This window comes from Brassica napus, chromosome A4 (genome assembly GCF_020379485.1).
Source record: "Brassica napus cultivar Da-Ae chromosome A4, Da-Ae, whole genome shotgun sequence".
NCBI lineage: Eukaryota > Viridiplantae > Streptophyta > Magnoliopsida > Brassicales > Brassicaceae > Brassica > Brassica napus.
This window is the reverse complement of record NC_063437.1, coordinates 20,926,773-20,951,845: the sequence shown is the minus strand read 5'-3', so window position 1 is coordinate 20,951,845 and position 25,073 is coordinate 20,926,773. Positions and strand designations below refer to the sequence as shown.

Below are 25,073 nucleotides of genomic sequence, written 5' to 3'. Positions count from 1 at the left end.
TTCAGAAAGGGGCAAAGGATATCATAATTGGGTTGGTAGACCAAACCGGTTCAATTGATTACCAATACTTGACCTGCTTTCAACGTTTTAATTGGGTTGGTGAACCAAACCGGTTCAATTGATTACTGATACTTGACCTTCTTGCAATTGATTTTCCGGTTTAATTTTGATTTTTCACTTAACATGTGTTTTAGTTGTAGAAAGTATTTCAAAAGCATTCAGGTTTATGTATATCTGGTTTAGCTTTTCAAATCCAGTAAAATACATAGACCTATAACATCCATCTTTTAATGAACTTTTTGAGCTGTTTATATATAAAGGATACTTTTATGGAAAGTATAAGGTTATTTCATTTATTTTTAAATAAATAATAAATAACTTTTTAAATGAACAAAATCTATGATGTTTTATCCAAAAAAAACTTACTTGTATGTGCTTATACTCTTCGCAACCTTGTTGAACTTAAATTAATTCCAACTTGATTCCATTGAATAGATTGTATTCAATAGAACATCTAGTAATTGATGAATCAGATAATAGAATAGCCAGTGTCTTTGTATTCAATTGATTTCAAGAGTACATTCAATTGTTTTTGTTCATTCTGGAAATAATAGATGCAAGCTTTAAAAACCTGCACAATTTTTAAACCGAAGTTAATTAATAATTAGGATGGCGCTCCTGCAGAGAAGAAAGGAGGCTTGTCTTTGGAAGGAATACTAAATAGCGTAGATGGCATTTGGTCTTCCTATGGAGCAAAGAGGGTCATAATCTTCACTCTAACCACATTGAAAAGATCGCTCCATCTCATATCAGGCCAGGCGTTATAGATTTGCACATCCTCATGGGATATTTGGCTTTGAAGGTTTTAAAACACTGGCCGAAAATTACTTGGAGGTAAATGAGCATGCTCTATTCCCATAGATAGAAATTAAACTAATTGAAGGAGTCAAAATCACTCCAGCACAAGTGGCAGAGGTGTTGACCTTGAACCATGAAACTTTGTTTGGATTATGCTCCTTTCTTTTGTGCTTTGGCTTTGTCAATGGTTTTAGTATATGTTTCAGTGGTTTGCCAAAGTTTGTATAACTTTCTTTGTTATGAATACATGTGTGACTTTGGCTTTCTTTTATTGTAGTCACATGATATTTTGAACTGAGTTTGTCATTTATTTATAATCGTTTCAGATGTTGTAAATTAATGAATACTTATTTTCCATTCTACATTTTATGGTTACAAAAATTAATATTACAAATTTTATGTTTTGTATACGTAGCTAGGCTGATATATTGTACTAGTGTAGTGTTGTTTCAAATTACTAAGATAATATATTGAGTAAATCATAAAGAATATGTACCTGCAGTCAATTGATTACTAATTGATTTTTGATGTAAATACTATAAAGCTTAGCAGTTTTTGTAAATGAATAAACTATTTATTTATTGTTATGACAATGATAGAAAGTCAAATATTGTAGCATATGATAAATTGAACCATTCAAACTTTAGATATCAAACATGAAAAGTTTTCTGTTATTCATTTTATTTTGTAACCAATACAAAGTTTTGCGTACTTTTACTTACGATACTGAAATTTGCAACACCCATAGCCTGAAAATAAGAGAAAAATACCATAAGATATTGATTGAAGATTAACAGAGAAGAGTTACATAATTTATTAGAGAAGCTAACTCACTAGGATCAATAATGGTAATGAGACCAGAGCCATCGAAATAGCAATCCCTTAGGTGTCTTCCTTGAGCTTGATAATAAAGATTCATGGCGACCGAAGCGTGATTAAGAGGAGTATTAGGATCATAACATGAACCTCCTTCCAAAATAATTCCACAATCGATTTTAGAACATGCAAAGTCTATGTTCTTTATTAATTTATCATTATCCGTAATAGAGTTAGCTATACACCAATCTCCATGGCTCTGCAAAAGAGAGCAAGTTCAAAGAGAGCAAGTTCAAATGAAAAAGTTATATACGAGTCTGAATTCTCTTTACATTTCAAAATTTGTTTTGGAGTCATCGTTAAACACGTACCTGCGAGTTTACACTCATGAAAATTTCAAACGAAACACATAAAAAGATGATGAAACAAAGACTTATATGTGCTTTAGGCATATTTGATTTTTCTTGACTTCTGAAAACTCTTCTACAACTCTGCTTTGCTATTTACAGTTAGATTTAAGTTCTCCTATATATATATGTACAGAGAGACGTTCACCCAAATGTTTTTTAATGGAATTAGTAGACTAAAAAGGAATGTAATATAAAAAAAATGAATAGATTTCATTCTATTTACTTATTGATCAAATTCGGAATGAAATTATTTCTTTTAAATTTTATTTAATTATTTTGGAGTTGATTAAACAAGCAATCTGTTCAATTCTTTACACTAGTTGTGTTTAAGAAGGCCCATTAGTTTGCATAAAAGGCCCTTAAACAAGCAATCTGTTCAATTCTTTACACTTGTTGTGTTTAAGAAGGCCCATTAGTTTGCATAAAAGGCCCATTAGTGTAGATATAAAGCCCTAATTTACGGCAGCTACCGAATAAATTTCCTCCGGCCGGTGGGGTGTTCGAGAGCAGATCATCAGCTTCTCTAGTCTCCGGTAAGTTAATTTTTTTTAATTCTTATATCTCGTAGGTTTTTTTTTTTGTAATTTGATCATTTTAATTAGCTTCGAATCGATCAGAATCTAAACGGTTATGAGCAATTTTGTTTAAATTGTGCTTTTAATATTTCAAATTGATTAAGTGCAAAGTCAATTTTGATCAGATCTCACTTTCTGGTAGAGGAGAAGAAGAAGAAGAAGTTTTTTTTCAGTGCTTGAGGAGGATCTGCCATATCCATCAGAGGTTTTCAACAATGGTAAATTTTGATCCTTAGCTATATGAATACTCTATATAAGCTGAAGTATTGTAAACAGTATGTGTGTGTGTGATGCGCTCTTAGCTCTTGGTGTTAAGACTGTTTTCGAGTGTTTGGTGTTTTACTTAAGATTTTATTTTAATCGAACCTTTTTTGCTGGGATTTGAATTCAGCATTGGCACTAGACTATGGGATTCAATGAAAAAAAATAAATTATTTTAATCGAACCTTTTTTGCTGGGATTTGAATTCAGCATTGGCACTACTATAGGATTCAATGATTGATTCACTGAAAAAAAAACATTTTAATGGAACCTTTTTAGCTGGGATTTGATTCAGCATTGACACTAGACTATAGGATTCAATGATTGTTTCACTGAAAAAAAAAAACTATTTTTATGGAACCTTGTTTGCTGGGATTTGGTTCAGCATTGACACTAGACTATAGGATTCAATGAAAAAAAAACCATTTTAATGGAACCTTGTTTGCTGGGATTTGATTCAGCATTGACACTAGACTATAGGATTCAATGATTGTTTCACTGAAAAAAAAAACTACTTTTATGGAACCTTGTTTGCTGGGATTTGATTCAGCAATTGACGCTAGACTATAGGATTCAATGATTGATGGAGGGAAAAGAACCTTTTTTTTCATAGGAATCTTGTTTGTTCTTCTCAGGTTTTACTACAGTTGGATCCGTTTCTTAATGAACTCACGAGCATGTTCGAGAAAAGCAAAGAGAAGGGTTCCGTGTGGGTTACTTTGAAAAGATGTAAGCTTTGGCTGTTTTAGTCTTTTTTTACTTGACAGACTAATTTCATATGGACCTTCTTCCTTCACTTATATATGATTTATATTGTTACTTGTGGTGTCAGCATCTTTGAAGTCGAAGCTGCAGAAGAGGAAACTGAGCGCGGCTGGAGAATCCATAGAGTACAGATGCCTTATTCGAGCTACTGATGCTAAGAAAACGATCTCTACTTCGGTATGTGTTCTTCTCATTGATCTCAATAATTTATTTTAGAATCATTAGTAGACCATAGTCAAAAGATTGTTTGTACTTTCACTTGAGAATGGTTAACAATAACACATAACATTCTTTCTTAGCCCTCTGCTCATACTTCCTAAGTTGTTATAAATTAATAATGGTCTTTAAGTTTACAGTGAAGCTAACTTGTTGCAATGCTTTCGTGTTTTAAGGTTGGGGCTAAGGATCATTTGAGATTTCAAGCATCTTATGCTACCATTCTTAAAGCTCACATGACTGCTTTGAAGAAGAGGGAGAGGAAAGACAGGAAAAAACCAACAGAGGCAGAAAAGAAAGAAAGCACTTCAACCTCTACTAAACCCAAGAAACTTTGATCTTCTCTTTTTTTCTTTTGTATTCTCATTTGATTTGCAATTATTGCTTATAAATTGAATTTTTGAAAGATATTGACATTCAAGAACAGAATCATTTATTAAAAAAAGCCTTAAGACAAACCTAAAAAAGGAAGCCTTAATTGTGATTATGAATCTCTTCAAGTAACAAAAGCGAAACTGACAAGGGTGTTTAATCGAACTGTTGTTCATGAATTTTAAAAGGATACAAAATAACATGTATAACATACTGAAAATAAATTATAAAACATTATGAATATACAAACTAAATATATATTATCATATTTATTGAAACGTTGATACTTTATTCAAAATAATATATATCACAATACTAAAAGCCCGATTTCCTCAAAATCTAGGGTGCCACGTCAGGATATATATTCGACCAATAGGAACATTTCCTTTCGGGTCTGTGTTTCTGTTTTATTTGGATGGGTTTGTTCGGTTTTTGGTCTGGGTTAATGGGCTTCGCCAGGTTTGTGTTATGGCCTGTTCTTCAGCTTAAACCTAGGTCTACGGAGGCGCGTTCTGGAGTCTCTCCTTCTCTTCACCATTTCTCTTCGTCTTCTCCTCTGTGTTTTCATCATCCGATTCCTCGCGATCGGTTTCTCTCAATCAATTTCGCCTTCAATTCTTCTTTATGGTTTCTTTTCATCTTCCCCCTTTCCTCCTCCTTTATATATTGTTTCTTCACCCGTCTACAAATCAAAACCCTAGAAACTCTATCAATGGCGATGAAACCACATGGGAAGTCGATTATGTCATCCGATTCCGACGAAAAAAGCGTATTCTTCAAAGATCTCTCGCTGGGTCCCAACGAAGCTCAGTTGAAGTTTCGGCTCATCCATTTCTGGGAGGCTTGGAATCCGGTAAAGAAGACGCTTATTGGCATGGAGATGCTACTCATCGACGAACAGGTTATAGTAATTAAGCATTATTTTTCATTTCGAAAGGAGTTTGTGCTTATCGTTCTTCACTTACGCTGGGTTTCTCTTATGTCGTTATTCGCAGGGAACTGTTATTCAAGGATTTATTTCCCCAGGGCGTATTGAAAAATATCTGCCTGATATGAAGCGAGGCTCTGTTTACAAACTCAACAACTTCTACGGATCCAGAAACAAATCGGTGTTTCGGGTTGCTGATCATACCGTTACAGTGTCGTTCTCATGGAACTCGGAGTTGAAGGTTCTTCTAAACTGTCCCACTCATTTTGATGCGGACAGTTTCCGGTTCCATTCATATGAAGAGTTTCAAGCGAACTGCGACCTCAAAGGAGACCTCTACGGTAAGCTCTATGATTCCCAACGTTATTTTTAGTTTAGTTGCTTGATAATTGGTTGAATCAATGTTTTGTTTTAACATCCGTAAAGAAATATATGCTTTAAAAAGATAGAATTATAAATACATGTTGTTTCATACGTAAAAACTTGGATTTTAGTTTAGTTGCTTGATAATAGGTTGAATCAATGTTTTGTTTTAGCATCCGTAAAGAAACATATGCTTTAAAAAATAGAATTGTAAATACATGTTGTTTCATACGTAAAAACTTGGATTTTAGTTTAGTTGCTTGATAATTGGTTGAATCAATGTTTTGTTTTAGCATCCGTAAAGAAATATATGCTTTAAAAAATAGAATTGTGAATACATGTTGTTTCATACGTAAAAACTTGGATTATTAGGATTGCTTAGATTCTTTTAAACTTAAAGTTTATAACATTTGTTAGACAGAAAAAGTTGACAATATATATATATATTTTTTGGCTGTGATTCATTAAATTGATGAATTTTAATATAGATGTAACTATTGTGATGTTTGCCTAGATGTTGTTGGCCACATGAAGTTGGTTAACGGTCAGAGTATCGTTGAGGCACCGGTTCTTGATGAAGTGGAGATAGCAAAAGCAAGGCGTGTTCTTATTCATGTCCAATCACATGAGTACGTGTACATTATTTTCTGAAAACTACTTCTCCTTACTCCTATTACTTACGTAGTATCGTTTTTCAGTGGACCGGTCATGAAGCTATACCTTTGGGATCAGGCTGCAAGAGACTTCTGCAAAAAGTTCAATTCGTACGAGGGCACACCCACTGTGTTACTGGTCACGACCGTCAACACGAAGACTCTCGGAGGTTCTGATTTTTATCTATGATATAGGTTTCTTACATTTATATATCAGCATTTTGTGTTCTTTAGTTGGGTTTTTTCATGTGACAACAGGTACTCTGGCCTTGACCTCAATGTCATCTTCGCGTGTGTTTATGGACTATGAAGTCCAACCTACAATAGACTACTTCAGTTGGTAAGCGTTTATGTGTTTTGCTTTTACTCTTTTTTCTGAATGAAGTGCTCGCGTTACCTCACTGCGTTGACTGACTAACTCAAATTTTTTTACTCTATCTCAGGTTGGGCTCTAATCCCGCAATTGCTGAGCAGGTTAATGCAGAGGTAGTCACCAAACGTGAGACAATGACTATAGGGGAAATATTCTCCTACATCGAGCAAGAATCCGCAAAGGTAAACTCAATCTATAAAACTTCAATCACTAAGAGAAATTTATATTCTTATGCATATACGCAGGATGCCTTCTTTGAGTGCACGGCTACGATCGATGACGTCGTGCATGGTTGTTCTTGGTATTACATTGCTTGCAGTGGGTGCCATTCTAAGGTTATCAACGGTCCAACTTCGTTGATCTGTACAAGCAAGAAGTGTGGAAAGGTTAATGCATCTGGTGTTCCACAGTAAGAACTCTAACCTGAACTTCAATTAAGTTTTTATTGGAGTTACGTTCTCATTCTTTCATGGCAGGTACCTGTCAAAGATATCCGTTTATGACAACAGTGATCAAGCTGTCTTTGTGCTTCTTGGTGATGCTGGTCGTGAGCTGACTGGGAAGCCAGCATCAGAGTTAGTCAGAAGCTATTTTGAGGTAACTTTTTATAAGTATATAAGCTCTGAAACGTTTTGGGCAGATGTTGTTTTCTTTTCATCATGCTAATCTCTTAAACGTATAAGCCTGACCCTGTTTTGATTGAATGTCAGGCTAATGGCAACGAAGGAGTTAACCTTGAGGCGCCAGTTCCGGAAGCTCTAATCAGCACCATAGGTCAGAAGCACAAGTTTTGTGTCAAAGTCACAGAGCATAACTTTTCAGGTAAGACCCGATCTCTTACCGTGACCAAGATCCTCCCACTAGACCCTCAGCCAACCACAGTGTCTTCGGAAGATAACCATACTGCTGCCACGTCTGAGGAAACATCTGAAAACCGTGTGGATTCAGCAGATGGGAGTAAGAGAACCTGTGATAGTTCTGAGCTGGAGAGAGTTAAACGCCCTAAATGTGGGAACTAGGGTTCTCGCGACAGTTCTCAGAGATTGCAGCATCTATTCAGTTTACGTGTTTGTCTCTTTACAATTGCATGCATGGTTTTTTCATTATGTCTTTGGATTATGAGAGTTTTTTCCTAGACAATGGTTTCTCTCATTTTGATTTTTCAGCGTTTTTAATTTTTCAATGATTAGATTGCATGCATGATATTTGTCAAATATCATAGTGTTTAAATAATCTGGATCAACATGTTATTTTTTCTTAACCTAATTTGATTGACTTAAATCCAAAGAATAGTGTGAATATATTCCCATATCGCAAATCCATAAGGTTTATGACAAACCCAAATGGTCCATAAATACATTAGGATTTACTTACCAAAATGAGAAAATAACGTTAATGTCAAACACAATTACTAAATGCGTTTTCCTTTACTAACGTAAAAAAATATTCTCATATCTCAATCAGTTTAATATCTTTCCTAAACCATACTCCTAAAAAAAAAAAAAAACGCTTTCTACTCCAATCTCCATATTCGATAATCAAAACGCTCTGTAACATATTTCTTCCCCTTCTCGGTTCTTCCTTGGGTGATTTTACAGTAGGCTACAAATTTCGCCAAACGACTCTGTAAGTGTAAACTTTTTTTACAAATAAACGGTATACGAGTATTAATCCACCCCTATTGTTAACAATATATTTGCTTCTCAGGATAAAGTTACACACAAAATGGAGAACGTGCCTCGAAGACCCCATTTGGAAACTGCAGGTTCAAAAATACAAACTTTTGCATACAGTATTCTATTTACCAAATGGATTTGAGAATAGTTCATATAGCTTTAATCCAGTGTATATACCTGTAATCCGATTTAAAACAGAAGACATACAAAATAATCAAATTTCAATCTTTATATTCCTTTATATCGCAAATTGTTTTTATATTAATATGGAGATAACAGGTATTTAAAGTTTTATATTCTTTTACAACACGAATTGTTTTTTATTAAATAATAACCATTTCAATATTTATTTTAAAAGGACAGCTAATAACTCTGTCCCCTCGCAAGAGCTTCACATGTCTCTGACTATACTAAACTAAATATACTAATACAAAAAAATATATATATTTATAATCTTATTTTTTTAAGCATATATTTGTTCCAGCTATATAAAAACTAATATATGAGTTGAGAAAATTACAGATATTACTCATAGTATATTTTAAAATTACTATTTTAATTTACAACTTTTAATGCTGTATTTTAAAAAAAACTTTGGGAAAAAAAGATAAAAATAAAAACATTTCGCATTTGTCATAAAATCATAAAAAAAAGTTCCCTCTTTTTGTTGTTATTTTTAAATTTTTTCTTATAAAAGTTTTTATTATTTTCTTTAATATTTATATATTTTTTATATTCCAAATTCTATAAATTTTGTAAATATATATTGAGTATTAATGTCATTTAACTATTAAATGAAACATTTGGTAATTTTCGTCTTTATGTTATAAGTTAGTGACCAAAACTTAAAAATGGTCTGTTTATAAGAATAACCCAATTCAAGATGTGATAAAAATTTATAATATAATTATGATTGACATATTATACATTTGTCAATCATATTGTAGTATAATTACATGTAGCCTATAAAATTTAGAAGTGAGTTATAGATGGGGTCCAACTGGTTTCCACAAATCTGTTAAAGCTTGGTAAGGTAGTAATCAATTATTAAAAAACACATAAATCCAATTCGTGGGCTTATTTGTTTCTATAGAAATCACTGTATTTTACTATCATTTTATTAACGACATATAACAGAACTTGGAATTCTCAAATATTACTATTTTTTTATAAGATTTAGTATTAATAGGAAAAGAACATGTATATGGTTTGATAAACATAAGATTATTCTTTTTCAAATAATAAAGTGGTAAAAATTTTTAAAAAAACTCTCCATATAGTAAATGAACTAAAACTATTATTTTCTGTATTATTAATGTCTTATATTTTATACAAACTCACCTGTTTTTTTGTTATTTTTATTTTAAGCATATAATATAAGCTGGAGTTCACATATACTATTATTCCATCTTAATAAGAGTTATTGTTAATAAGGGGAAAAACATGTGAATGAATGTCTTCTTCTTTTTATGAATGATATTTCGCGAGGCTAATAATTTTCAAACTTATACATATATAATCAATTAAGAAATCATTAGAATAAATAATTTATCATATTTAATTTTGGGTTTATCTATTTATATAATATTTAAATACAAATACAATAAAGTTAATTTAATTTAATGAATACATTTAATACACTACTTCTTTTACGTAATGTATAATTTCTAACTGTTTATAAAGGTCCTATTTTATAAAGTTTATACTTAAAAATCTTGAACATCGATACAATTAGAAATTCTGTAGCAACTATAATATAATATGGACTTCTCCTTATTTGTATGAACGATAAGTGTTCTCCCATAACTTTAAAAAAAATAGTATATAGATATATTATAAACACCTTCCTAATTTTTTTCCATCCAGGAACTTCTACCGGAATCACACATAAAAGAAAAAGAGGACGCCCACCCGGATCACGTAACAAACCCAAAGGTGTGTCATTACTCTGAAGATATATTATTTTATTCTCTACGAGAATACTATTTTAAATTATGAATTTATTTTGTAGTCAATCAGATATGCAATCCACCGACGTTCAAACCAAAATACTATGATTGTAAGTTTAAATAGATAATTATAATATATTTTCAAAAGAATCTATTGATAAACTAATTTATTTATCTAATTTACAGGTGGCTGTGATAAATGTGACACCTATGGTATAAAATCAATCCAGTCTAAAAACATTATTATCCCACAATGTTTAATGCATATATTGTCTTAAATGGATCGCTTTTAATTTATCCAGTGAGACAAAAAAACGCCCGAGGGATGAGAAAAGCCATCTTGCTATCCAAACGAACGTCATCCCTGCCACAAGGTAACAATCCCTGTCAACTTTAAATAATTAAGAAACTATAACAAAAACTTATACGTCTCATCTGCATATGTTATACGCATAGGTCTACATGCTCCACAAGGATCTCATGGCTTACACCCAACAAGAACTGCAAAGAAAGGTGCATATATTCAACTCATATTTTAAACCAATGTCAAGAATGAGCACGATAAATTAAAACCTCATATCAATAAATGTTAAGTGCATAAAATTTATATCTCTTTATAATATATTAAACGCTTCTAACTATAAAAATACTAACCGCAATGTCTTAACAATTTAAAACACCTTTAACCACAGATAAAGGCTCCACATCTAAATCCGAAGACAACCCCATCGTAGAATGCACAAAATGTGGTGCATTAATGTGGACTTCAGAGAGTACTGGTAAAGACTTCAGAACAGGTGAACTAACCTTCACTATTTGCTGTAACCATGGCCAAATAAAGCTTCCACCGATCAATCAACCCCCACCCATGTTAGAAGAACTTCTTCAGCATAGGTGGTTTCGAGATACCATCCGAGTCTATAATTCGGTACTGGCTTTCACCTCCATTGGAATGAAGATGGATTATACGGTAGTTAATTCTCCCGGACCCTACACTATACGGATCCAAGGTCAAACCCACCATAGAATTGGCTCGCTAATACCGAGACAAGGCCGTCCCCCCGAATATCTCCAGCTTTATATATTTGATACGGGCAACGAAGTCAGAAACCGTTTAAACGCGATGGGCCAAACCCCAACAGAAGGTAATCTTGATGAGGCAACCTTAGCGCGCCTCATCGAGATGCTTGATGAGAATAACTGTTTAGCCAAGCTTTTCCGACGAGCACGTGACTACTACGAAGGCAGCGGGCAAGAGTTTAATATAAGGTTGCTCTCAGATAAAGGGAAAGGTAAAGAATACGATCTCCCGAGTACGAGTGAGGTCGCAGGCCTTATCGTAGGGGATATGTCATCAACAATTGGAGTACGAGATATAGTGGTTCAATTCCAATCTGACACTTTGCAGCAGATCCGTGACGACCACCCTCTATACATGAGCCTCCAATATCCTCTTCTCTTTCCACATGGTGAGTATGGATTTCACCCCGAAATCTCATTACATCTAGAGACAGGCACCTCGAAAACAAGGCAATTCTTGACGATACGCCAGTACTACGCTGCTCAGATACAGACACGTCTTAACCAAGGGATGACATTGGTTAAAGGGGGTCGTCTCCTCCATCAATATGTTGTGGACGTTTATACGGCAATCGAAGAAGATCGGCTCAGGTGGGCCAGAAATAATCAAGATGTTTTGCGAGCCGAGCTCTACAGTAATGTACTCGATGCTGTTAGCAAGGGTGACACTGATGCTAAAATTATTGGACAAAGGTTCATACTGCCGCCAAGTTTCACCGGCGGGCCTCGATACTTAGTTGAGAAATACCATGATGCGATGGCTATCTGCAGAGAATATGGGAACCCGGATTTGTTTATCACAATGACGGCCAATCCTAACTGGAAAGAGATTAAAGAACATCTTGAGATATACGGTGGAGACTCCCCTAATGATAGACCAGACATTGAATGTCGTGTCTTTAAGATGAAGTTAGACCAGCTACTGAAGGATTTCAAAAAAGGAACTTTCTTCAAGCCATACACTGCAGCTCTCCACAGAATAGAGTTTCAAAAAAGAGGCCTCCCCCATGCACATATATTATTGTGGTTTGGAAAATCATCCAGAACAACAAGTTCGGAGGAGGTAGATGAGATTATTTCAGCCGAGCTCCCAAACAAAGAAGAAGACCCAGAAGCTTATAATTTAGTGACAAAACACATGATCCATGGTCCATGTGGTGTCATTAATCCGAAGTCACCGTGTATGGAAAATAATGTGTGCACAAAGAAGTATCCTCGGCCTTATAATGACAGTACTTCGATTGACAAATCAGGGTACGTGTTATATCGTCGCCGCCGAAATGAAAATGAGTCTGTGGTTAAAAGTGGGGCAACCCTGAACAACACGTTTGTTGTACCTCATAACGTTAATCTCCTAAAGCAGTACGAGGCTCATATCAATGTGGAATGGTGTAACCGTACAAGCGCAGTGAAGTACTTATTCAAGTACATAACCAAGGGTGTTGACAGAGCATCCGCAGTTATTGAAAAAGGAAATACGGCAACTACCTCTGACACAGTTGCTTCTGCAGAACCAAAGGAAAAAGTGATTAAACAACGGAATGAGATCCAAGAATACATCGAAGCCCGGTATTTGTCAGCTTGTGAGTCCATGTGGCGGACTTTCGCATTTCACATACATAAAAGAAAGCCGTCCGTTGAGAAACTTATCATTCACTTAGAAGGCGAGCATAACATCACCATTAAAGAAACTGATAACCTCGGCCGCGTAATCCGCAAACCAGGTATTGAGAAGACAATGTTTACTGAATGGATGGTGTTATGCAGAAGGTCAGCATTTGCACGGACATTAACTTATGTGCAAATTCCAGAATATTTCGTCTGGAACAACAATTCCAAAGTCTGGTCTGAACGTAAGAAAGGAAAAACCATTGGGCGAATTGTGGCTGTCCATCCATCAGCAGGTGATCGATACTATCTGAGGATCCTCATCAATAAGATTAAAGGTCCTAGAAGTTATGACGAGCTGAAAACTTTCAACGACGTGAAATACCCTGACTTCAAATCGGTTTGCCACGCACGAGGCTATTTGGACGATGATGTTGAATGGCTCGAGAGTATGTCAGAAGGTGCTAGAACAGCCACCCCATACCAACTCCGCGATATGTTTGTCACATTTCTAACCACTTGCTTCGTTGCAAGCCCCAAAGGACTATGGGAGCACTCATGGAAATCGATGAGCGAGGACATACTTCACAAGAGGCAAAGGATCTTAGGCCACACAAATCTGGAGCTGGACGATGAGACCCTTGAGCAGTACACGTTAATCGAAGTGGAAAAGTTGATGCGCATGCAAGATCGTTCTTTAAACGATATTAAAGAGATGCCTAAGATCAAACCTGTTTTGCTAAAAGAATTGGGGAACAGTTTGTGGAACCAAGAAATGGATTATGATGTTGCCGAAGAAACGCTCAGGCATGACAATCAGTACAACTTGCTTAACGCCGAGCAGCGTGCGATTTACGAATCAGTCTTAGACTCTGTTGACAAAAAGGATGGAAAACTATTCTTTGTACATGGCGCAGGAGGCACGGGAAAAACATTCCTCTATCAAACCATCATATCCAGACTTCGCTCGAGGAAACAAATCGTTCTCCCGGTAGCTTCTTCAGGAATAGCCGCATTGCTACTACCAAACGGAAGAACAGCTCATTCACGCTTTAATATTCCTTTGAAGCTCGACGAAGATAAGCTTTGCAACATCAAACCAGGTACTATGCTCGCTGAACTCATCGAGAAAACGGACCTCATCATCTGGGATGAGGCACCTATGACGCACAAACATGCCTTCGAAGCACTTGACAAAACATTGAAGGACATAATGTCTATGAAAAGCCCACACGCAAAGGATCAAACTTTTGGCGGAAAAACGGTTTTGTTAGGTGGTGATTTTAGACAAATCCTTCCGGTTGTTCCACAAGGGAGTAGAGCTGATACTGTCTTAGCTTCGATAAGTCATTCATATCTATGGAATTTCTGCCACAAGTTCCCTTTGAAGACAAATATGCGAGTCAACCAGGACGAAAAAGAGTTCTCCGATTGGCTTCTCAAAGTAGGCGAGGGTCGTCTGGAATCAGAACAAGAAGATGAGAACGATGGCTACCATGACCAAATGGTAAATATCGATCCAACATTCCTCCAAGAGACTAAAGATGAATCACTAAAACAGGTTGTCGATGCAGCGTATGGTGATACCAACCAAATAGAGGCCTCCCAAAGTACCTACACCGACAAAGCTATCCTAACACCCCGGAATGATACAGTCGATGAGATCAATGCGTATACAATCTCCAAAACCGAGGGAGAGTAAAAAGACTACTACAGTTATGATAGCTTTGAGGTTTCGGAAACTCAATCTAACCAAAATGATACACTATACGCCATTGAGTATCTCAACTCGATGGAGTTTCCAGGATTGCCTTCCCATAAACTCACTCTCAAAGTTGGGGCCCCGATTATGCTTCTGCGAAACATAAACCAAACAAAAGGATTATGTAATGGTACCCGTATGATCCTAACCCACATAGGCGAAAGAGTGCTTAAGGCAGATATAATTACTGGTTCCCACATTGGAAATGAAGTTTTGATCCCAAGAGTAGTCCTCTTGCATGGGGATACACAGCTACCGTTCACTTTACGTCGACGCCAGTTCCCTATCAGATTGTGTTATGCAATGACAATCAACAAAAGCCAGGGCCAAAGCTTAAAAGAGGTTATCCTATACCTTCCTAGACCTGTCTTCTCACATGGTCAACTGTACGTGGCCCTATCACGTGTAACAAGCAAAGCAGGACTACAAATCATCAAAGGCGAAGACTCACACAAACAAAAAGTGAAGAACATAGTCTACAAAGAAATCTTCAACCGCCTTCACCCACATGAGAGTAAGTAAAACTCAAAACTCAGAATCTAATGGAAGATATCGAAGTGGTTATTTATCTAATAATTCATATCTATGTACTATGCAGCACTCGAGGTACCACCAAAAATGAATCAGAACTAAAACTCCTTCCGTGATGAAGGTTACCTCACTACTTACAAGTACGTCTCCATACTCTACTATCTAATTAATTGATAACTAATACTAATCTATATTCACTGATATATTTAAAAATAAATTTCAGGCTCCACAACACGGAAACTCCTTCCCTTCCACCACCTCCTTCGTCAAAATTCCACTGTTCTATTTACGTTTCTTCCTTCTATGTTTTAAGACATTAACATCTGCTCTTAATAATGATAAAAACAATTTTGCTTCTACAAATAATTTATAACAAACTTAAATTTTAAAGTGATTAAAGTTATTTATTTGTTTACAACTTTTAAAGCATTATATTATTCAAACAAACTGATGTGTTAATTAATTTTTGCGAACAATATAACATACACTGTTTAATTTAAAATAATGTGTTGCAAATCAATTCATACAAAATAACCCGGGCGTAGCCCGGGACCGCCTCTAGTACAACTAATAGGGAAAAAAAACTTATTACTATCTTAATTATTTAAACAAAAAATAAAAATGCATACACATGTTATAATACATAGTATTCAACTATTACCAGCATAATTTATATTTAACTATCTTCATTAATGTTTGATAAATTAAAACAGCTTAAATTTAATTAAATAAAAGATAAAAATGCATGTTTACGTCAAGACATGGATATTCGGGTACCCGCTGTTGTTCGGTAAAGTTTTTAAGATTTCGGTTCTTTTTTTATAACATCTCATATGTCCCATTTAAATAAAATTGTAAGTATGGATCAGATTTGGATATAACACATCGGATTCAGATTTTTAATCGTAGATTTTACATTTCCAATCGAATAATCATATATTTGAAAATTTAAAAAGAAAAAATCTATGAAATTGGATGAACACTTTAACTTGCTTGAAAGGTAAACGAATTTTACAAGCAATGAATCAGAGTGAAACGCAAAGTAGAGTATCCAATAAAAGATTCAAAGAAGAGGAACAAGATGGCACAGGGAGAAGAGGCTAATACTTGATTCGGATGCTGTGGCTTATGTTGGAATTGATACCTAAGGCTTCTCCTCCATATGGACCAGAAGGTTTCCTGATTTCTCTGACTTGACCTCCACGTCTCTTGACTTTGTCAGTGTACTTGTCCTGCAAACAAAACAAACCAAGGTCCCAAAACATGTCAGCTGAGGCAAATAAACTAACAATGGACAAACTAACAATCCAAGTGAGTTTACTTTACCCTGTAGTTCTTTCTGGGGTTCTTTTTGTCCTTGTTGCGATGTCGAGTCAATCCTCTGTTACTCAAAATCTAGGTTTTGGTGGAGATAATAAAAAAAAAAAGGAAAGTTTAGAGATGAAACAGAAGATGTTGTTGTATGTGTGTTTGGGGAACATTCTAACCTCTTTTGAAATCAAACGTTTTCCTTGCACACTTTCTGGTAATAATAACAAGTTGGATGATGGTTCCCTGAAACAGCATTGCACACATCATATGTAACGGTCTCTGCCAAAGGTTAAAAAAGTAGTGCATAACATAATCAATCACACCTTGAATAGATCTCTGCTTTGGCAGCTCGTTTAGCTTCTTTTTTCTGCTTCACTTGTTTGTAAAACTCATCTTCTGATTCAAATACCTCAGTTTCATTCCTACCATCTTCCTCTGACTTCACACCATCCCCAGCCAAAACTTTGAGCTCAATCTTTCTACGTTTCTGGCGTTTTTGAGCTTTATCAGACTTGGAAACAGTAGAACCAAAAACTCCATTGCTTCTTAACTTTCCTTGTAGAGCAGCTCGGAGTTTCAACATTTCCTCACTAACTTGATCATTCTGCTACAAAGAAAAGCATGTGATTATTAGTTCAACTTAAACAGAACAGCAACGGTGAATACAAATAATAAGGAACTGTGGCAGTAAGCAAGAACTTGGATGAATTTTTTTTTCACCTGGTGCTTGCGTTTCTCTCCTTTTTTCCTGGTCGATTTATTGATTTTAACTGGCTGTATAAACAGAGAGGATACAAAGGAAGTGTCGTCAAACAACTCCTAAGAGAATAACTCAAAGTGACAGCATAAGTAAGATGCAACTTATACCTCGACTGTGTCTTTGACAACATTTTGCACTGTTCCATCAGCAATACTTGTCGCTAGAGACTCTGGTTGAAGCTCGATCTCGTGTTCGTCGATTTCTTTGCGTGACTTCGTGCTTACGCTACCTCTCTTCTGAAACCCCACTTTACTCCCCATCGTTGTTATGTTTTCCTCTGTGATGCTTCTGAGGTTGTATAAATTAGGGTTTTCTATTCATCAGCTACGAAGAAAGCTGAGTTAGAGAGAGCGCGCGCAGCGTTTAAACCTCTTTGCTAGGGTTTTTAGAACTTGTTGTGGCTAAGAAGGCCCATTAGTCTGCTTAAAAGGCCCATTAGTCTGGATATAAAGGCCCACAAGTCCTTTCACACAAGTTTTATATTTATTTATATAGATATTCTTCTCTTTCTCCGACCGGTGGGTGTTCGAAAGCAGACCATCAGCTTCTCTAATCTCCGGTTCGTGAATTTTTGATTCTTACATCTTTTAATCTGATTTGAAAATAATTGAATTCTACCATCTCCTGCGTGTTGTAGATTTGTTCAGAATCTTTGATGATCTTAGGGTTTTTACGTCTTACCGTCTTATTAGCTTCGGATTCGATCAGGATCTGAATTTTTATGAGCAATTTGGTTCACTGTGATGTTATTGGATTATATTGATATATAGGCAAAGTCAACTTTGCATCAGATCTCTAACTGTTGCCCTTTGTTTGCATTGTGGTTATGTTTTTTTATTTTTTTTGGCTTCTCCTCAGTGATCCAAAACAGAAGAAGAAGTTTCTTTTTCAGTGCTTGAGGATCTGCAACAAGTATCCAGCTGAGATTTTCAACAATGGTAATTTTTCGATCCCATAGCTATATGAAGAATTGTAAACAGTGTGTCTGTGTGTGTTGCGCTCTTAGCTACTGGAAATGATCAATGTTTGATGAAGGAACAAAACTTTTTTTATATCTTCTTGTTTGTTGTTTTTTTCAGGTTTTACTACAGTTGGATCCGTTTCTGAATGAACTCACGAGCATGTTCGAGAAAAGCAAAGAGAAAGGTTCTGTGTGGGTCACTTTGAAAAGATGTAAGCTTGACAATCTCATCTGGACCTTCTTTCCAAAAAAATCTCATGTATATATTACTTGTTGTGTTAGCAGCATCTTTGAAGTCTAAGCTGCAGAAGAGGAAACTGAGCGCTGCTGGAGAATCCATAGAGTACAGATGCCTTATTCGAGCTACTGATGCTAAGAAAACTATTTCTACTTCGGTATGTTCTACTCGTTGATCTCAAGATTACATTCTACAACCATGGTTTTTTCCCAGCTATATGCATGAGTAGACCATCATATCCATTAGTCAAATGATTGTTGAATGGATAACTATAACAGATAGCATTCTTTCTTATCCCTTCTGCTCATTCTACTGGTTTACTATGGACTAAGGTCTTTAAAGTTTACACTGAAGCTTACTTATTGCAATGCTTTCTTTTTTAAGGTTGGTGCCAAGGATCACCAGAGATTTCAAGCATCATATGCCACCATTCTTAAAGCTCACATGACTGCTTTGAAGAAGAGGGAGAGGAAAGACCGGAAGAAATCCACAGAAGCAGACAAGAAAGAAAGCACTTCTTCAACCACTACTAAACCCAAGAAACTTTGATCTTCTCTTTTTTTTTTCTTTTGTATTCTCATTTGATTTGCAGTTGTTGCTTATAAATTGAATTTTGAAAAGATATTAATCATTTATTGAAAAGCCTGAAGACAAACCTAAAAAGGAAACCTTAATTGTGATTATGAATCTCTTCAAGTAACAAAAGCGACACTGACAAGGGTGTTTAATCGAACTGTTGTTCATCAGTCTTTGAGTCGACATAAGCCTTGAGGACTTGCTTGTACTTGTCGGGACTGTCGTACCAGGTAGGCGTGTTGATGATCGCCTTCTCTAGCCAGTACTCGTCATACTCTCTCGGCTTCGACATGGTCTCCATGAATCTATTCCAACCATCCAAGGCTCGTGTCAACCGAACAGTCTTAGGCTTTCCCGTAAGAAACCTAAAGTAATCTCTCGCAAGCTTCATCAACTCCTCCCCATTGATAATGTAAGTGTACTGCCAAAAACATAACACTCGATCAACGCATGATTACTTGTATATTGCTAAGTTTGAAGGTTGTGTTGTTTTTACCAAAAAGATGAAGCCTAAGGTGGCTAAAACCACTTGTAGAGTCTCCTCAGCAATCCCAGCGAAACCACCGTCTTCTCCTCCTCCTCCTGGCCCTTCAGGACGCTCTCCACCGTTACCACCACCGCCTCCTCCACGAGGAGGAGCATTGCCGCCACTTTCAGTATCATAAAAGTCTTTCTTTTGAATCTGGTCCCTCAGCATATCTTCAACTGATTTCTTCCCCATAGCTTTCTCTATTGCTTTCCATGGTGATATCTAATGAAAAACAATCATTACAAACTGAAAAACATGAAAACAGAACAGCAAAGATCTGCCACTAATAGAAATCACTGTACAGCTACAAAGTAAACTCCAAAATCATTCAAAACAGAGAAGAGCAGAACTAGTTACAAAGTAAAATCATTCAGACAGAGAAGAGCAGAACTAGTTACAAAGTAAACTCTTTCAGACAGAGAAGAGCAGAACAAGTTACAAAGTAATATCATTGAAACAGAGAAGAGCAGAACTAGTTACAAAGTAAGATCATTCAGAGAGAGAAGAATATAACTAGTTAAAAGTAAAATGATTCAGACAGAGAAGAACAGAACTAGTTACTAAGTAAAATGATTCAGACAGAGAAGAACATAACTAATTACAAAGTTTAAAATCACTCAGAGAGAGAAGAACAGAACTAGTTGCAAAGTAAGATCATTCAGACAGAGAAGAACAGAACTAATTACAAAGTAAAATCATTCTGAAAGAGAAGAACATAACTAGTTACAAAGCAAAATCATTCAGACAGAGAAGAACATAACTAATTACAAAACAAAATCATTCTGAAAGAGAAGAACGTAACTAATTACAAAACAAAATCATTCAGACAGAGAAGAACATAACCAATTACCAAGTAAAATCATTCAGACAGAGAAGCACATAACTAATTACGAAGTAAAATCATTCAAACAGAGAAGAGCAGAACTAATTAAAGTAAAAACAATTCAGACAGAGACGAACATAACTAATTACAAAGTTTAAAATCACTCAGAGAGAGAAGAACAGAACTAGTTGCAAAGTAAAATCATTCAAACACACAAAAGAACATAACTTTCAAAGTGAGGAAAAAGCATCAGACCTCGTCACCACCACCACCATTGGACTTATCTTTCCCACCAAACAAGCAAACAGCAGAACTCTGCTTCCCTTTCCCACTACGCCGGTGACTTAACAGAGGCGAAAACAGAGTAGACACTGAAGCAGTTGCTCTAATAGGTCCACTGGTGGAGACACCATTAGCTGCTCGACGTATCCTCGTCACAGGAGAGTGGTAGGACGGTCGAAAACAATTAGCTTGAGTAAAGCTCATCTCTTTCCCCAATTCTTCTTCTCTTACTGCATTAACTGCAAGATTCAAAATTGACCCTAATGGGCATCATCAGAAGCTCGATAGAAACGCGAATACCGACTGAGAAACGATGATTTTTACCTTGTAGAAAGCCTTAACGGGGACGAGAATTCGAGAGAAAAGGGAAACACAATCGCCGGAGAAGATGGAGGAGCTGTGAAGAGCGAACGGTGAAGTGATCCCTATGTTTTTATCTATCTCCAAAGAGGCATTTTACGGTGTCGTTTAACTTGGGTTGGTGGACCGAACCGGTTCAATTGATTTTGTCTGATGTTTTCGGTTTATTATGAGTTCGGTTTAATTTTGATTTTACACTAACATGTGCATTGAATTTAGAAAGTTTCGAAAGCATTTAGTTTTGTGTCTATTCATATTTTAAACCTTTTGAGTTGATTTATATATCAAGGATATTTTTATAGGAAGTTTTCATTTTTTTTTTTTGACGACTATTTCATTTTTTTCTAATAAACAATAAATGACATTTTTAAATGAACAAATCGATGAAGTTTTATCGAATAAAACTCTGTATGAATTAATAAAATGTGGGGTTGATAGAATCTGCACTGAGAACTGATGTGCATGGATTTTAAAATACGATTTGAGGTAGTCACAAATACCATACTAAATTTTCTTAGAGTTGATTCTTCTCTTAACGAAACTGTTTTCTTGTAAAAGATAGCTAGTTACAAGAATCAAGAACCTGATGATATAAATTTGAGAATGTGATGTTAGAGAAGATATTTATATTTGTGTGATTGACCAATAATAATAATTGATTCATGGAAGATAGACGAGATCTAGATATTACAAAATGACATGAAACAGCCAATAATCAAAAGCGACAATGGGAGAGAGAATCAGAATCACTCAAAAACTTGCATTCAAACTTGCAATCATCTGGACACCATCCTTCGAAGTCATGCCGCACCTTAAGTTTTTCTTCCTCGGTAATATTAAAGTGCTCGCTGGACATGAGCAAAGTAAAATTTTCCAAACGCCTTGCATTCGATAGGATGTATTTGGCCGCCTCTTCCCCGTATATCCTTTCAATGACGTACCAATTTAATGTCTTAAGACGGATCAAATATTCATGAACATGGTTTGGTGGCGTCCATGGAATTTCCATATGATAGTCCTGAAACCAACAAGTCAACAACAATGTATATTATACGATATATTAATTAGATCATCAAACCCTTAAAAAGAGCTGCTGCTAATTTATTATATGAAAGATGAACTGTTGCAATGCTTACGCTGTTGATATCAAGAACTTGTAAATTAGGACAGTTGTCAAGCATGAGCATTAGAAAATTCCAGGACTTTAGTTCCAATGTAAACAGCTGCAAATACTCCAGCTGATTGAAGATGAAACCAGCAGGAACCTTAAATTATGAATTAGGCAGTATTAGTAATAAATCCATAAACAATAACAACAACAAACTCAATTTATTACGAAAAAAAAAAACATAACTCCATGTGTGTACTCAAGGAAAGACGTTTGACTGAAGAGAGTGATTCTCCCAGAATCACTTCCTTGATAAAAAGTTTAGCCTCCACCAGCTCAGGTGCATTCTCAATCATACAAGATCCAGACTCAATTGACGCTGTGATCTTCAATGTTTTCAAAGAAGGCGAATTTATCACGTACTTAGAGCAAGTACCCTCACCAACCTCATCGTCTATGGCTAGGTCCTGTAAAGTTGGCACCGCAATGGTGAAAGTCTCCACATCATCATGACCATATCGAGAAACCATCAAATCTTCAAGACTATCACATCCAGCTAAAAGGTCCATAACAGCGTCATCGAAGACCACATCTTCAAGGTGCAGAGTTCTAAGAGACTTCAGACAACACGGAGAAGGGACCTCTAGAGTAATGGATTCCTCGCTGCCACGAAGTTTCAAGGTTTCTAGAGTCTCACATTCATCCAAACTAAGGAATATATCGAGCTCTTGCCTTAAGAGTTTGATCACCAACTCACGCACATGGAGTCCACATGCAATTTTAACTAACTTATTAAGATCTATATGATGATCGATATAACCTTGGCTAAATGAAACGTCGAGATGCAAACTCTGTAGATACGGAGCCTGGAGTGAAAGCATAGTCATGCGTGCACTATCTTCAAATCCCTGAAGATCATTGGGCCTTTCGCAAATGAACTTGAGCCTGGGCACCATCTTCCAGAGAGACCGCCACTGTTTAGACAAAACAGAGGTGGCTACGACGTCTTTTGTTGTTGGAAGTGAAGACAAGATCTTCACAAGCAAATCATCTGGCAACTGACTGATTCTGTCCAAACTTGGACCAGATCTGTTATAAAAGACAAAAACAAAAAGAGGTAAATACGATTTGGAGCTGACAAACACTGTGTAGCGTGGTTCGGTTCATAGAATAAATTAATTACAGAATCAAGCTTACTACCTTGTAGCAGGAGAGTAGCAGGATGGTCGGGAACAATTAGCTTTCGTGAAACTCATCTCTCTTTCGATTCTTGTCGTTAAGCACTAAAGAAGATTTTTATTACAATGATTGAAATGATTTGAAATGAAAACAAATAAAGAGTTTAAATAGAAATAAAACTCGGGGAAATACAATATCCTTGCATGGACAGCAGGTGTAAAAATACTACAACATTTTATTTTATTTTTTTATTTTTATTTATTTTTGAAAAATGATACTTTTATTACCACTTTTCCAGTTGTGTCAGAAGGTACAGAGTTAACTTGTAGCAGAAAGCAAAACTAAACAAATACTCTAAACTAGATGCATGTCGTAGAAATAAAACTAGGGGAAATACAATATCCTTGCATGAACAGCAAGTGTAAAAATTGTGGTAGAAGATTTATATTTAAAAAAAGGGTAGAAGAAAACCTGGTGAAAGGGTCGAATTCGTTGACGAGATTGTGGATGCCGCCGTCACGTCGAAGTCGTGAGAGACCGGAGAAGAAGAAGAAGAAGCTGAGATCGAAAGAAGCAAAACCCCTGTGGAAAACAACGTCGTATAAGCGAAACTCATCTCTTTTCCCAATGCTTTCTTCTCTTAGAACGAGAATTCGAGAGAAAAGGGAAACAATCGCCGGAGCAGTGAAAGAGCTAACGAGGCAGTTCAATTGTTTTTACGGTGTCGTTTAAATTGAGTTGGTGGACCAAACCGGTTCAATTGATTTTATCGATGTTTTCGGTTTAGTTTAAGTTCGGTTCAATTTTGATTCTACACTAAACATGTGCTTTAAATTTAGAAAGTTCCGAAAGAATTTGGTTTTATGTCTAGTCATATTTTTAACCTTTTGAATTGATTTATATATATTAAGGATACTTTTAAGTTTTATGGAAAGTAAAAAGTTATTTCATTTATTTTTAAATAAAAAATAAATCACATTTTACATGAACATATCTATGAAGTTTTATTTAAAAAAAACTGTGTATGAATAAAATGTGGGATTGATAAAATCTACACTGAGAAATGATGTGCCTGGATTTAAAAAATAAAATAAAAAATTGGAGGTGGTCACAAATACCTTACTAAAATTTCTAGAGAGTTGATTCTTCTCTAAGAGCACCTCCAACTCATTGCTATTTTCACCTCTATAATAGCATTTAAAGGTGAAATTGCTCTAACCCACTTCTATTTCTTCCTCTATAATAGAGATTTTTATTTTTTCCTCTATTTATAGAGGAAGAAATAGCATTCCTCTATTTTTTACTCTATATTTTAGAGATTGCTATTTTAGGGGAATACATTGGAGCATATCTCACTTCTATTATAGAGTTCCCCTATTTTAGAGGTGAAAATAGCAAAATACATTAGAAATGGTCTAAGACAACTATTTTCACATTAATTTTTTACTTTTTAGTCTTATTGCCGAAATTAATTAATTAGCATATGTTAAAGCAGACTCTTAGTTTTATACTCACATTTTGCTGCAGACACATATGTCTAACTTATTTGGGTTTTACATATGCAAATAAGTTAGACTAGTACTATAGGGTTTGCCACTGGCCCACCCCACCCCCACGATATGAGAGGTTAATAACTACGTGCAATAAGTTGTTTTGAATCGATATTTGAAATCACATTATCTAACTCCATGAAACCCATTGGTTAATTTGAAAGAAGATCCCAATTAGCTAGTCTTCTTACCCTTTTCTG

At 35.6% G+C, this 25,073-nt stretch overlaps 6 protein-coding genes across 8 annotated transcripts; 3 read left to right on the top strand and 3 right to left on the bottom strand.

Annotated features, from left to right (window-relative positions):
- The first annotated feature begins 2,561 nt into the window (after nt 1–2,561).
- Nucleotides 2,562–4,385, top strand: LOC106429299 (signal recognition particle 14 kDa protein). Its single transcript, XM_013870045.3, has 5 exons — nt 2,562–2,617; nt 2,785–2,877; nt 3,556–3,649; nt 3,753–3,862; nt 4,078–4,385. Exons 2-5 carry the CDS (start codon nt 2,875–2,877, stop codon nt 4,237–4,239), a joined length of 369 nt encoding a protein of 122 aa, XP_013725499.1. The 5' UTR covers nt 2,562–2,617; nt 2,785–2,874; the 3' UTR covers nt 4,240–4,385.
- LOC106429298 (signal recognition particle 14 kDa protein-like) lies at nt 2,582–19,464 on the top strand. 3 transcript variants are annotated; one of them, XM_048778782.1, is made up of 5 exons: nt 2,582–2,617; nt 2,801–2,877; nt 18,347–18,440; nt 18,514–18,623; nt 18,851–19,464. In XM_048778782.1, exons 2-5 carry the CDS (start codon nt 2,875–2,877, stop codon nt 19,013–19,015), a joined length of 372 nt encoding a protein of 123 aa, XP_048634739.1. In that variant the 5' UTR covers nt 2,582–2,617; nt 2,801–2,874; the 3' UTR covers nt 19,016–19,464. The 3 variants fall into 3 exon arrangements, with proteins under 3 accessions (XP_048634739.1, XP_048634738.1, XP_013725498.1); XM_048778781.1 differs by having other exon boundaries at nt 2,589–2,617; nt 2,785–2,877; XM_013870044.3 differs by lacking the exons at nt 2,582–2,617; nt 2,801–2,877 and adding exons at nt 17,747–17,826; nt 18,126–18,205.
- LOC125608375 lies at nt 4,668–7,877 on the top strand. Its single transcript, XM_048778778.1, has 9 exons — nt 4,668–5,174; nt 5,269–5,542; nt 6,079–6,193; nt 6,263–6,387; nt 6,476–6,557; nt 6,661–6,772; nt 6,836–6,999; nt 7,067–7,187; nt 7,301–7,877. The coding sequence occupies exons 1-9, from the start codon at nt 4,689–4,691 to the stop codon at nt 7,607–7,609; spliced, it is 1,788 nt and encodes a 595-aa protein (XP_048634735.1). The 5' UTR covers nt 4,668–4,688; the 3' UTR covers nt 7,610–7,877.
- On the bottom strand, nt 16,194–17,565 carry LOC111211382. The gene is made up of 6 exons (XM_048778779.1): nt 17,375–17,565; nt 17,228–17,281; nt 16,831–17,111; nt 16,684–16,750; nt 16,523–16,591; nt 16,194–16,428 (listed from the first exon to the last, which is right to left on the bottom strand). Exons 1-6 carry the CDS (start codon nt 17,525–17,527, stop codon nt 16,297–16,299), a joined length of 756 nt encoding a protein of 251 aa, XP_048634736.1. The 5' UTR covers nt 17,528–17,565; the 3' UTR covers nt 16,194–16,296.
- LOC106429297 lies at nt 19,073–21,119 on the bottom strand. The gene is made up of 4 exons (XM_022712423.2): nt 21,001–21,119; nt 20,650–20,915; nt 19,539–19,793; nt 19,073–19,463 (listed from the first exon to the last, which is right to left on the bottom strand). Exons 2-4 carry the CDS (start codon nt 20,878–20,880, stop codon nt 19,191–19,193), a joined length of 759 nt encoding a protein of 252 aa, XP_022568144.2. The 5' UTR covers nt 20,881–20,915; nt 21,001–21,119; the 3' UTR covers nt 19,073–19,190.
- A 528-nt stretch (nt 21,120–21,647) lies between these two features.
- LOC106429296 (F-box/LRR-repeat protein At3g26922-like) lies at nt 21,648–25,073 on the bottom strand. The gene is made up of 5 exons (XM_013870042.3): nt 23,795–25,073; nt 23,345–23,427; nt 22,390–23,233; nt 22,173–22,301; nt 21,648–22,054 (listed from the first exon to the last, which is right to left on the bottom strand). The coding sequence occupies exons 2-5, from the start codon at nt 23,398–23,400 to the stop codon at nt 21,752–21,754; spliced, it is 1,332 nt and encodes a 443-aa protein (XP_013725496.2). The 5' UTR covers nt 23,401–23,427; nt 23,795–25,073; the 3' UTR covers nt 21,648–21,751.

What these genes read in the sequence shown, in the direction of transcription:
- LOC106429298 (XM_048778782.1), top strand. An exon ending in GTGGGTCACTTTGAAAAGAT is followed by an intron (nt 18,441 to 18,513) that starts GTAAGCTTGACA and finishes TTGTGTTAGCAG; the next exon opens with CATCTTTGAAGTCTAAGCTG. An exon ending in AGAAAACTATTTCTACTTCG is followed by an intron (nt 18,624 to 18,850) that starts GTATGTTCTACT and finishes TTCTTTTTTAAG; the next exon opens with GTTGGTGCCAAGGATCACCA.
- LOC106429299 (XM_013870045.3), top strand. An exon ending in GTGGGTTACTTTGAAAAGAT is followed by an intron (nt 3,650 to 3,752) that starts GTAAGCTTTGGC and finishes TTGTGGTGTCAG; the next exon opens with CATCTTTGAAGTCGAAGCTG. An exon ending in AGAAAACGATCTCTACTTCG is followed by an intron (nt 3,863 to 4,077) that starts GTATGTGTTCTT and finishes TCGTGTTTTAAG; the next exon opens with GTTGGGGCTAAGGATCATTT.
- LOC125608375 (XM_048778778.1), top strand. Translation starts at nt 4,689, where the DNA reads ATGGGTTTGTTCGGTTTTTGGTCTGGGTTAATGGGCTTCGCCAGGTTT. An exon ending in TGCTACTCATCGACGAACAG is followed by an intron (nt 5,175 to 5,268) that starts GTTATAGTAATT and finishes CGTTATTCGCAG; the next exon opens with GGAACTGTTATTCAAGGATT. An exon ending in ATTCATGTCCAATCACATGA is followed by an intron (nt 6,194 to 6,262) that starts GTACGTGTACAT and finishes ATCGTTTTTCAG; the next exon opens with TGGACCGGTCATGAAGCTAT.
- LOC111211382 (XM_048778779.1), bottom strand. Translation starts at nt 17,527, where the DNA reads ATGGGGAGTAAAGTGGGGTTTCAGAAGAGAGGTAGCGTAAGCACGAAG. An exon ending in TTGTCAAAGACACAGTCGAG is followed by an intron (nt 17,282 to 17,374) that starts GTATAAGTTGCA and finishes CTGTTTATACAG; the next exon opens with CCAGTTAAAATCAATAAATC. An exon ending in GAGAGAAACGCAAGCACCAG is followed by an intron (nt 17,112 to 17,227) that starts GTGAAAAAAAAA and finishes TCTTTGTAGCAG; the next exon opens with AATGATCAAGTTAGTGAGGA.
- LOC106429297 (XM_022712423.2), bottom strand. Translation starts at nt 20,880, where the DNA reads ATGAGCTTTACTCAAGCTAATTGTTTTCGACCGTCCTACCACTCTCCT. An exon ending in ATGGTGGTGGTGGTGACGAG is followed by an intron (nt 19,794 to 20,649) that starts GTCTGATGCTTT and finishes GTTTTTCATTAG; the next exon opens with ATATCACCATGGAAAGCAAT. An exon ending in CCTTAGGCTTCATCTTTTTG is followed by an intron (nt 19,464 to 19,538) that starts GTAAAAACAACA and finishes TGTTTTTGGCAG; the next exon opens with TACACTTACATTATCAATGG.
- LOC106429296 (XM_013870042.3), bottom strand. Translation starts at nt 23,400, where the DNA reads ATGAGTTTCACGAAAGCTAATTGTTCCCGACCATCCTGCTACTCTCCT. An exon ending in CCTTGAGTACACACATGGAG is followed by an intron (nt 22,302 to 22,389) that starts TTATGTTTTTTT and finishes TCATAATTTAAG; the next exon opens with GTTCCTGCTGGTTTCATCTT. An exon ending in AAGTTCTTGATATCAACAGC is followed by an intron (nt 22,055 to 22,172) that starts GTAAGCATTGCA and finishes TGTTGGTTTCAG; the next exon opens with GACTATCATATGGAAATTCC.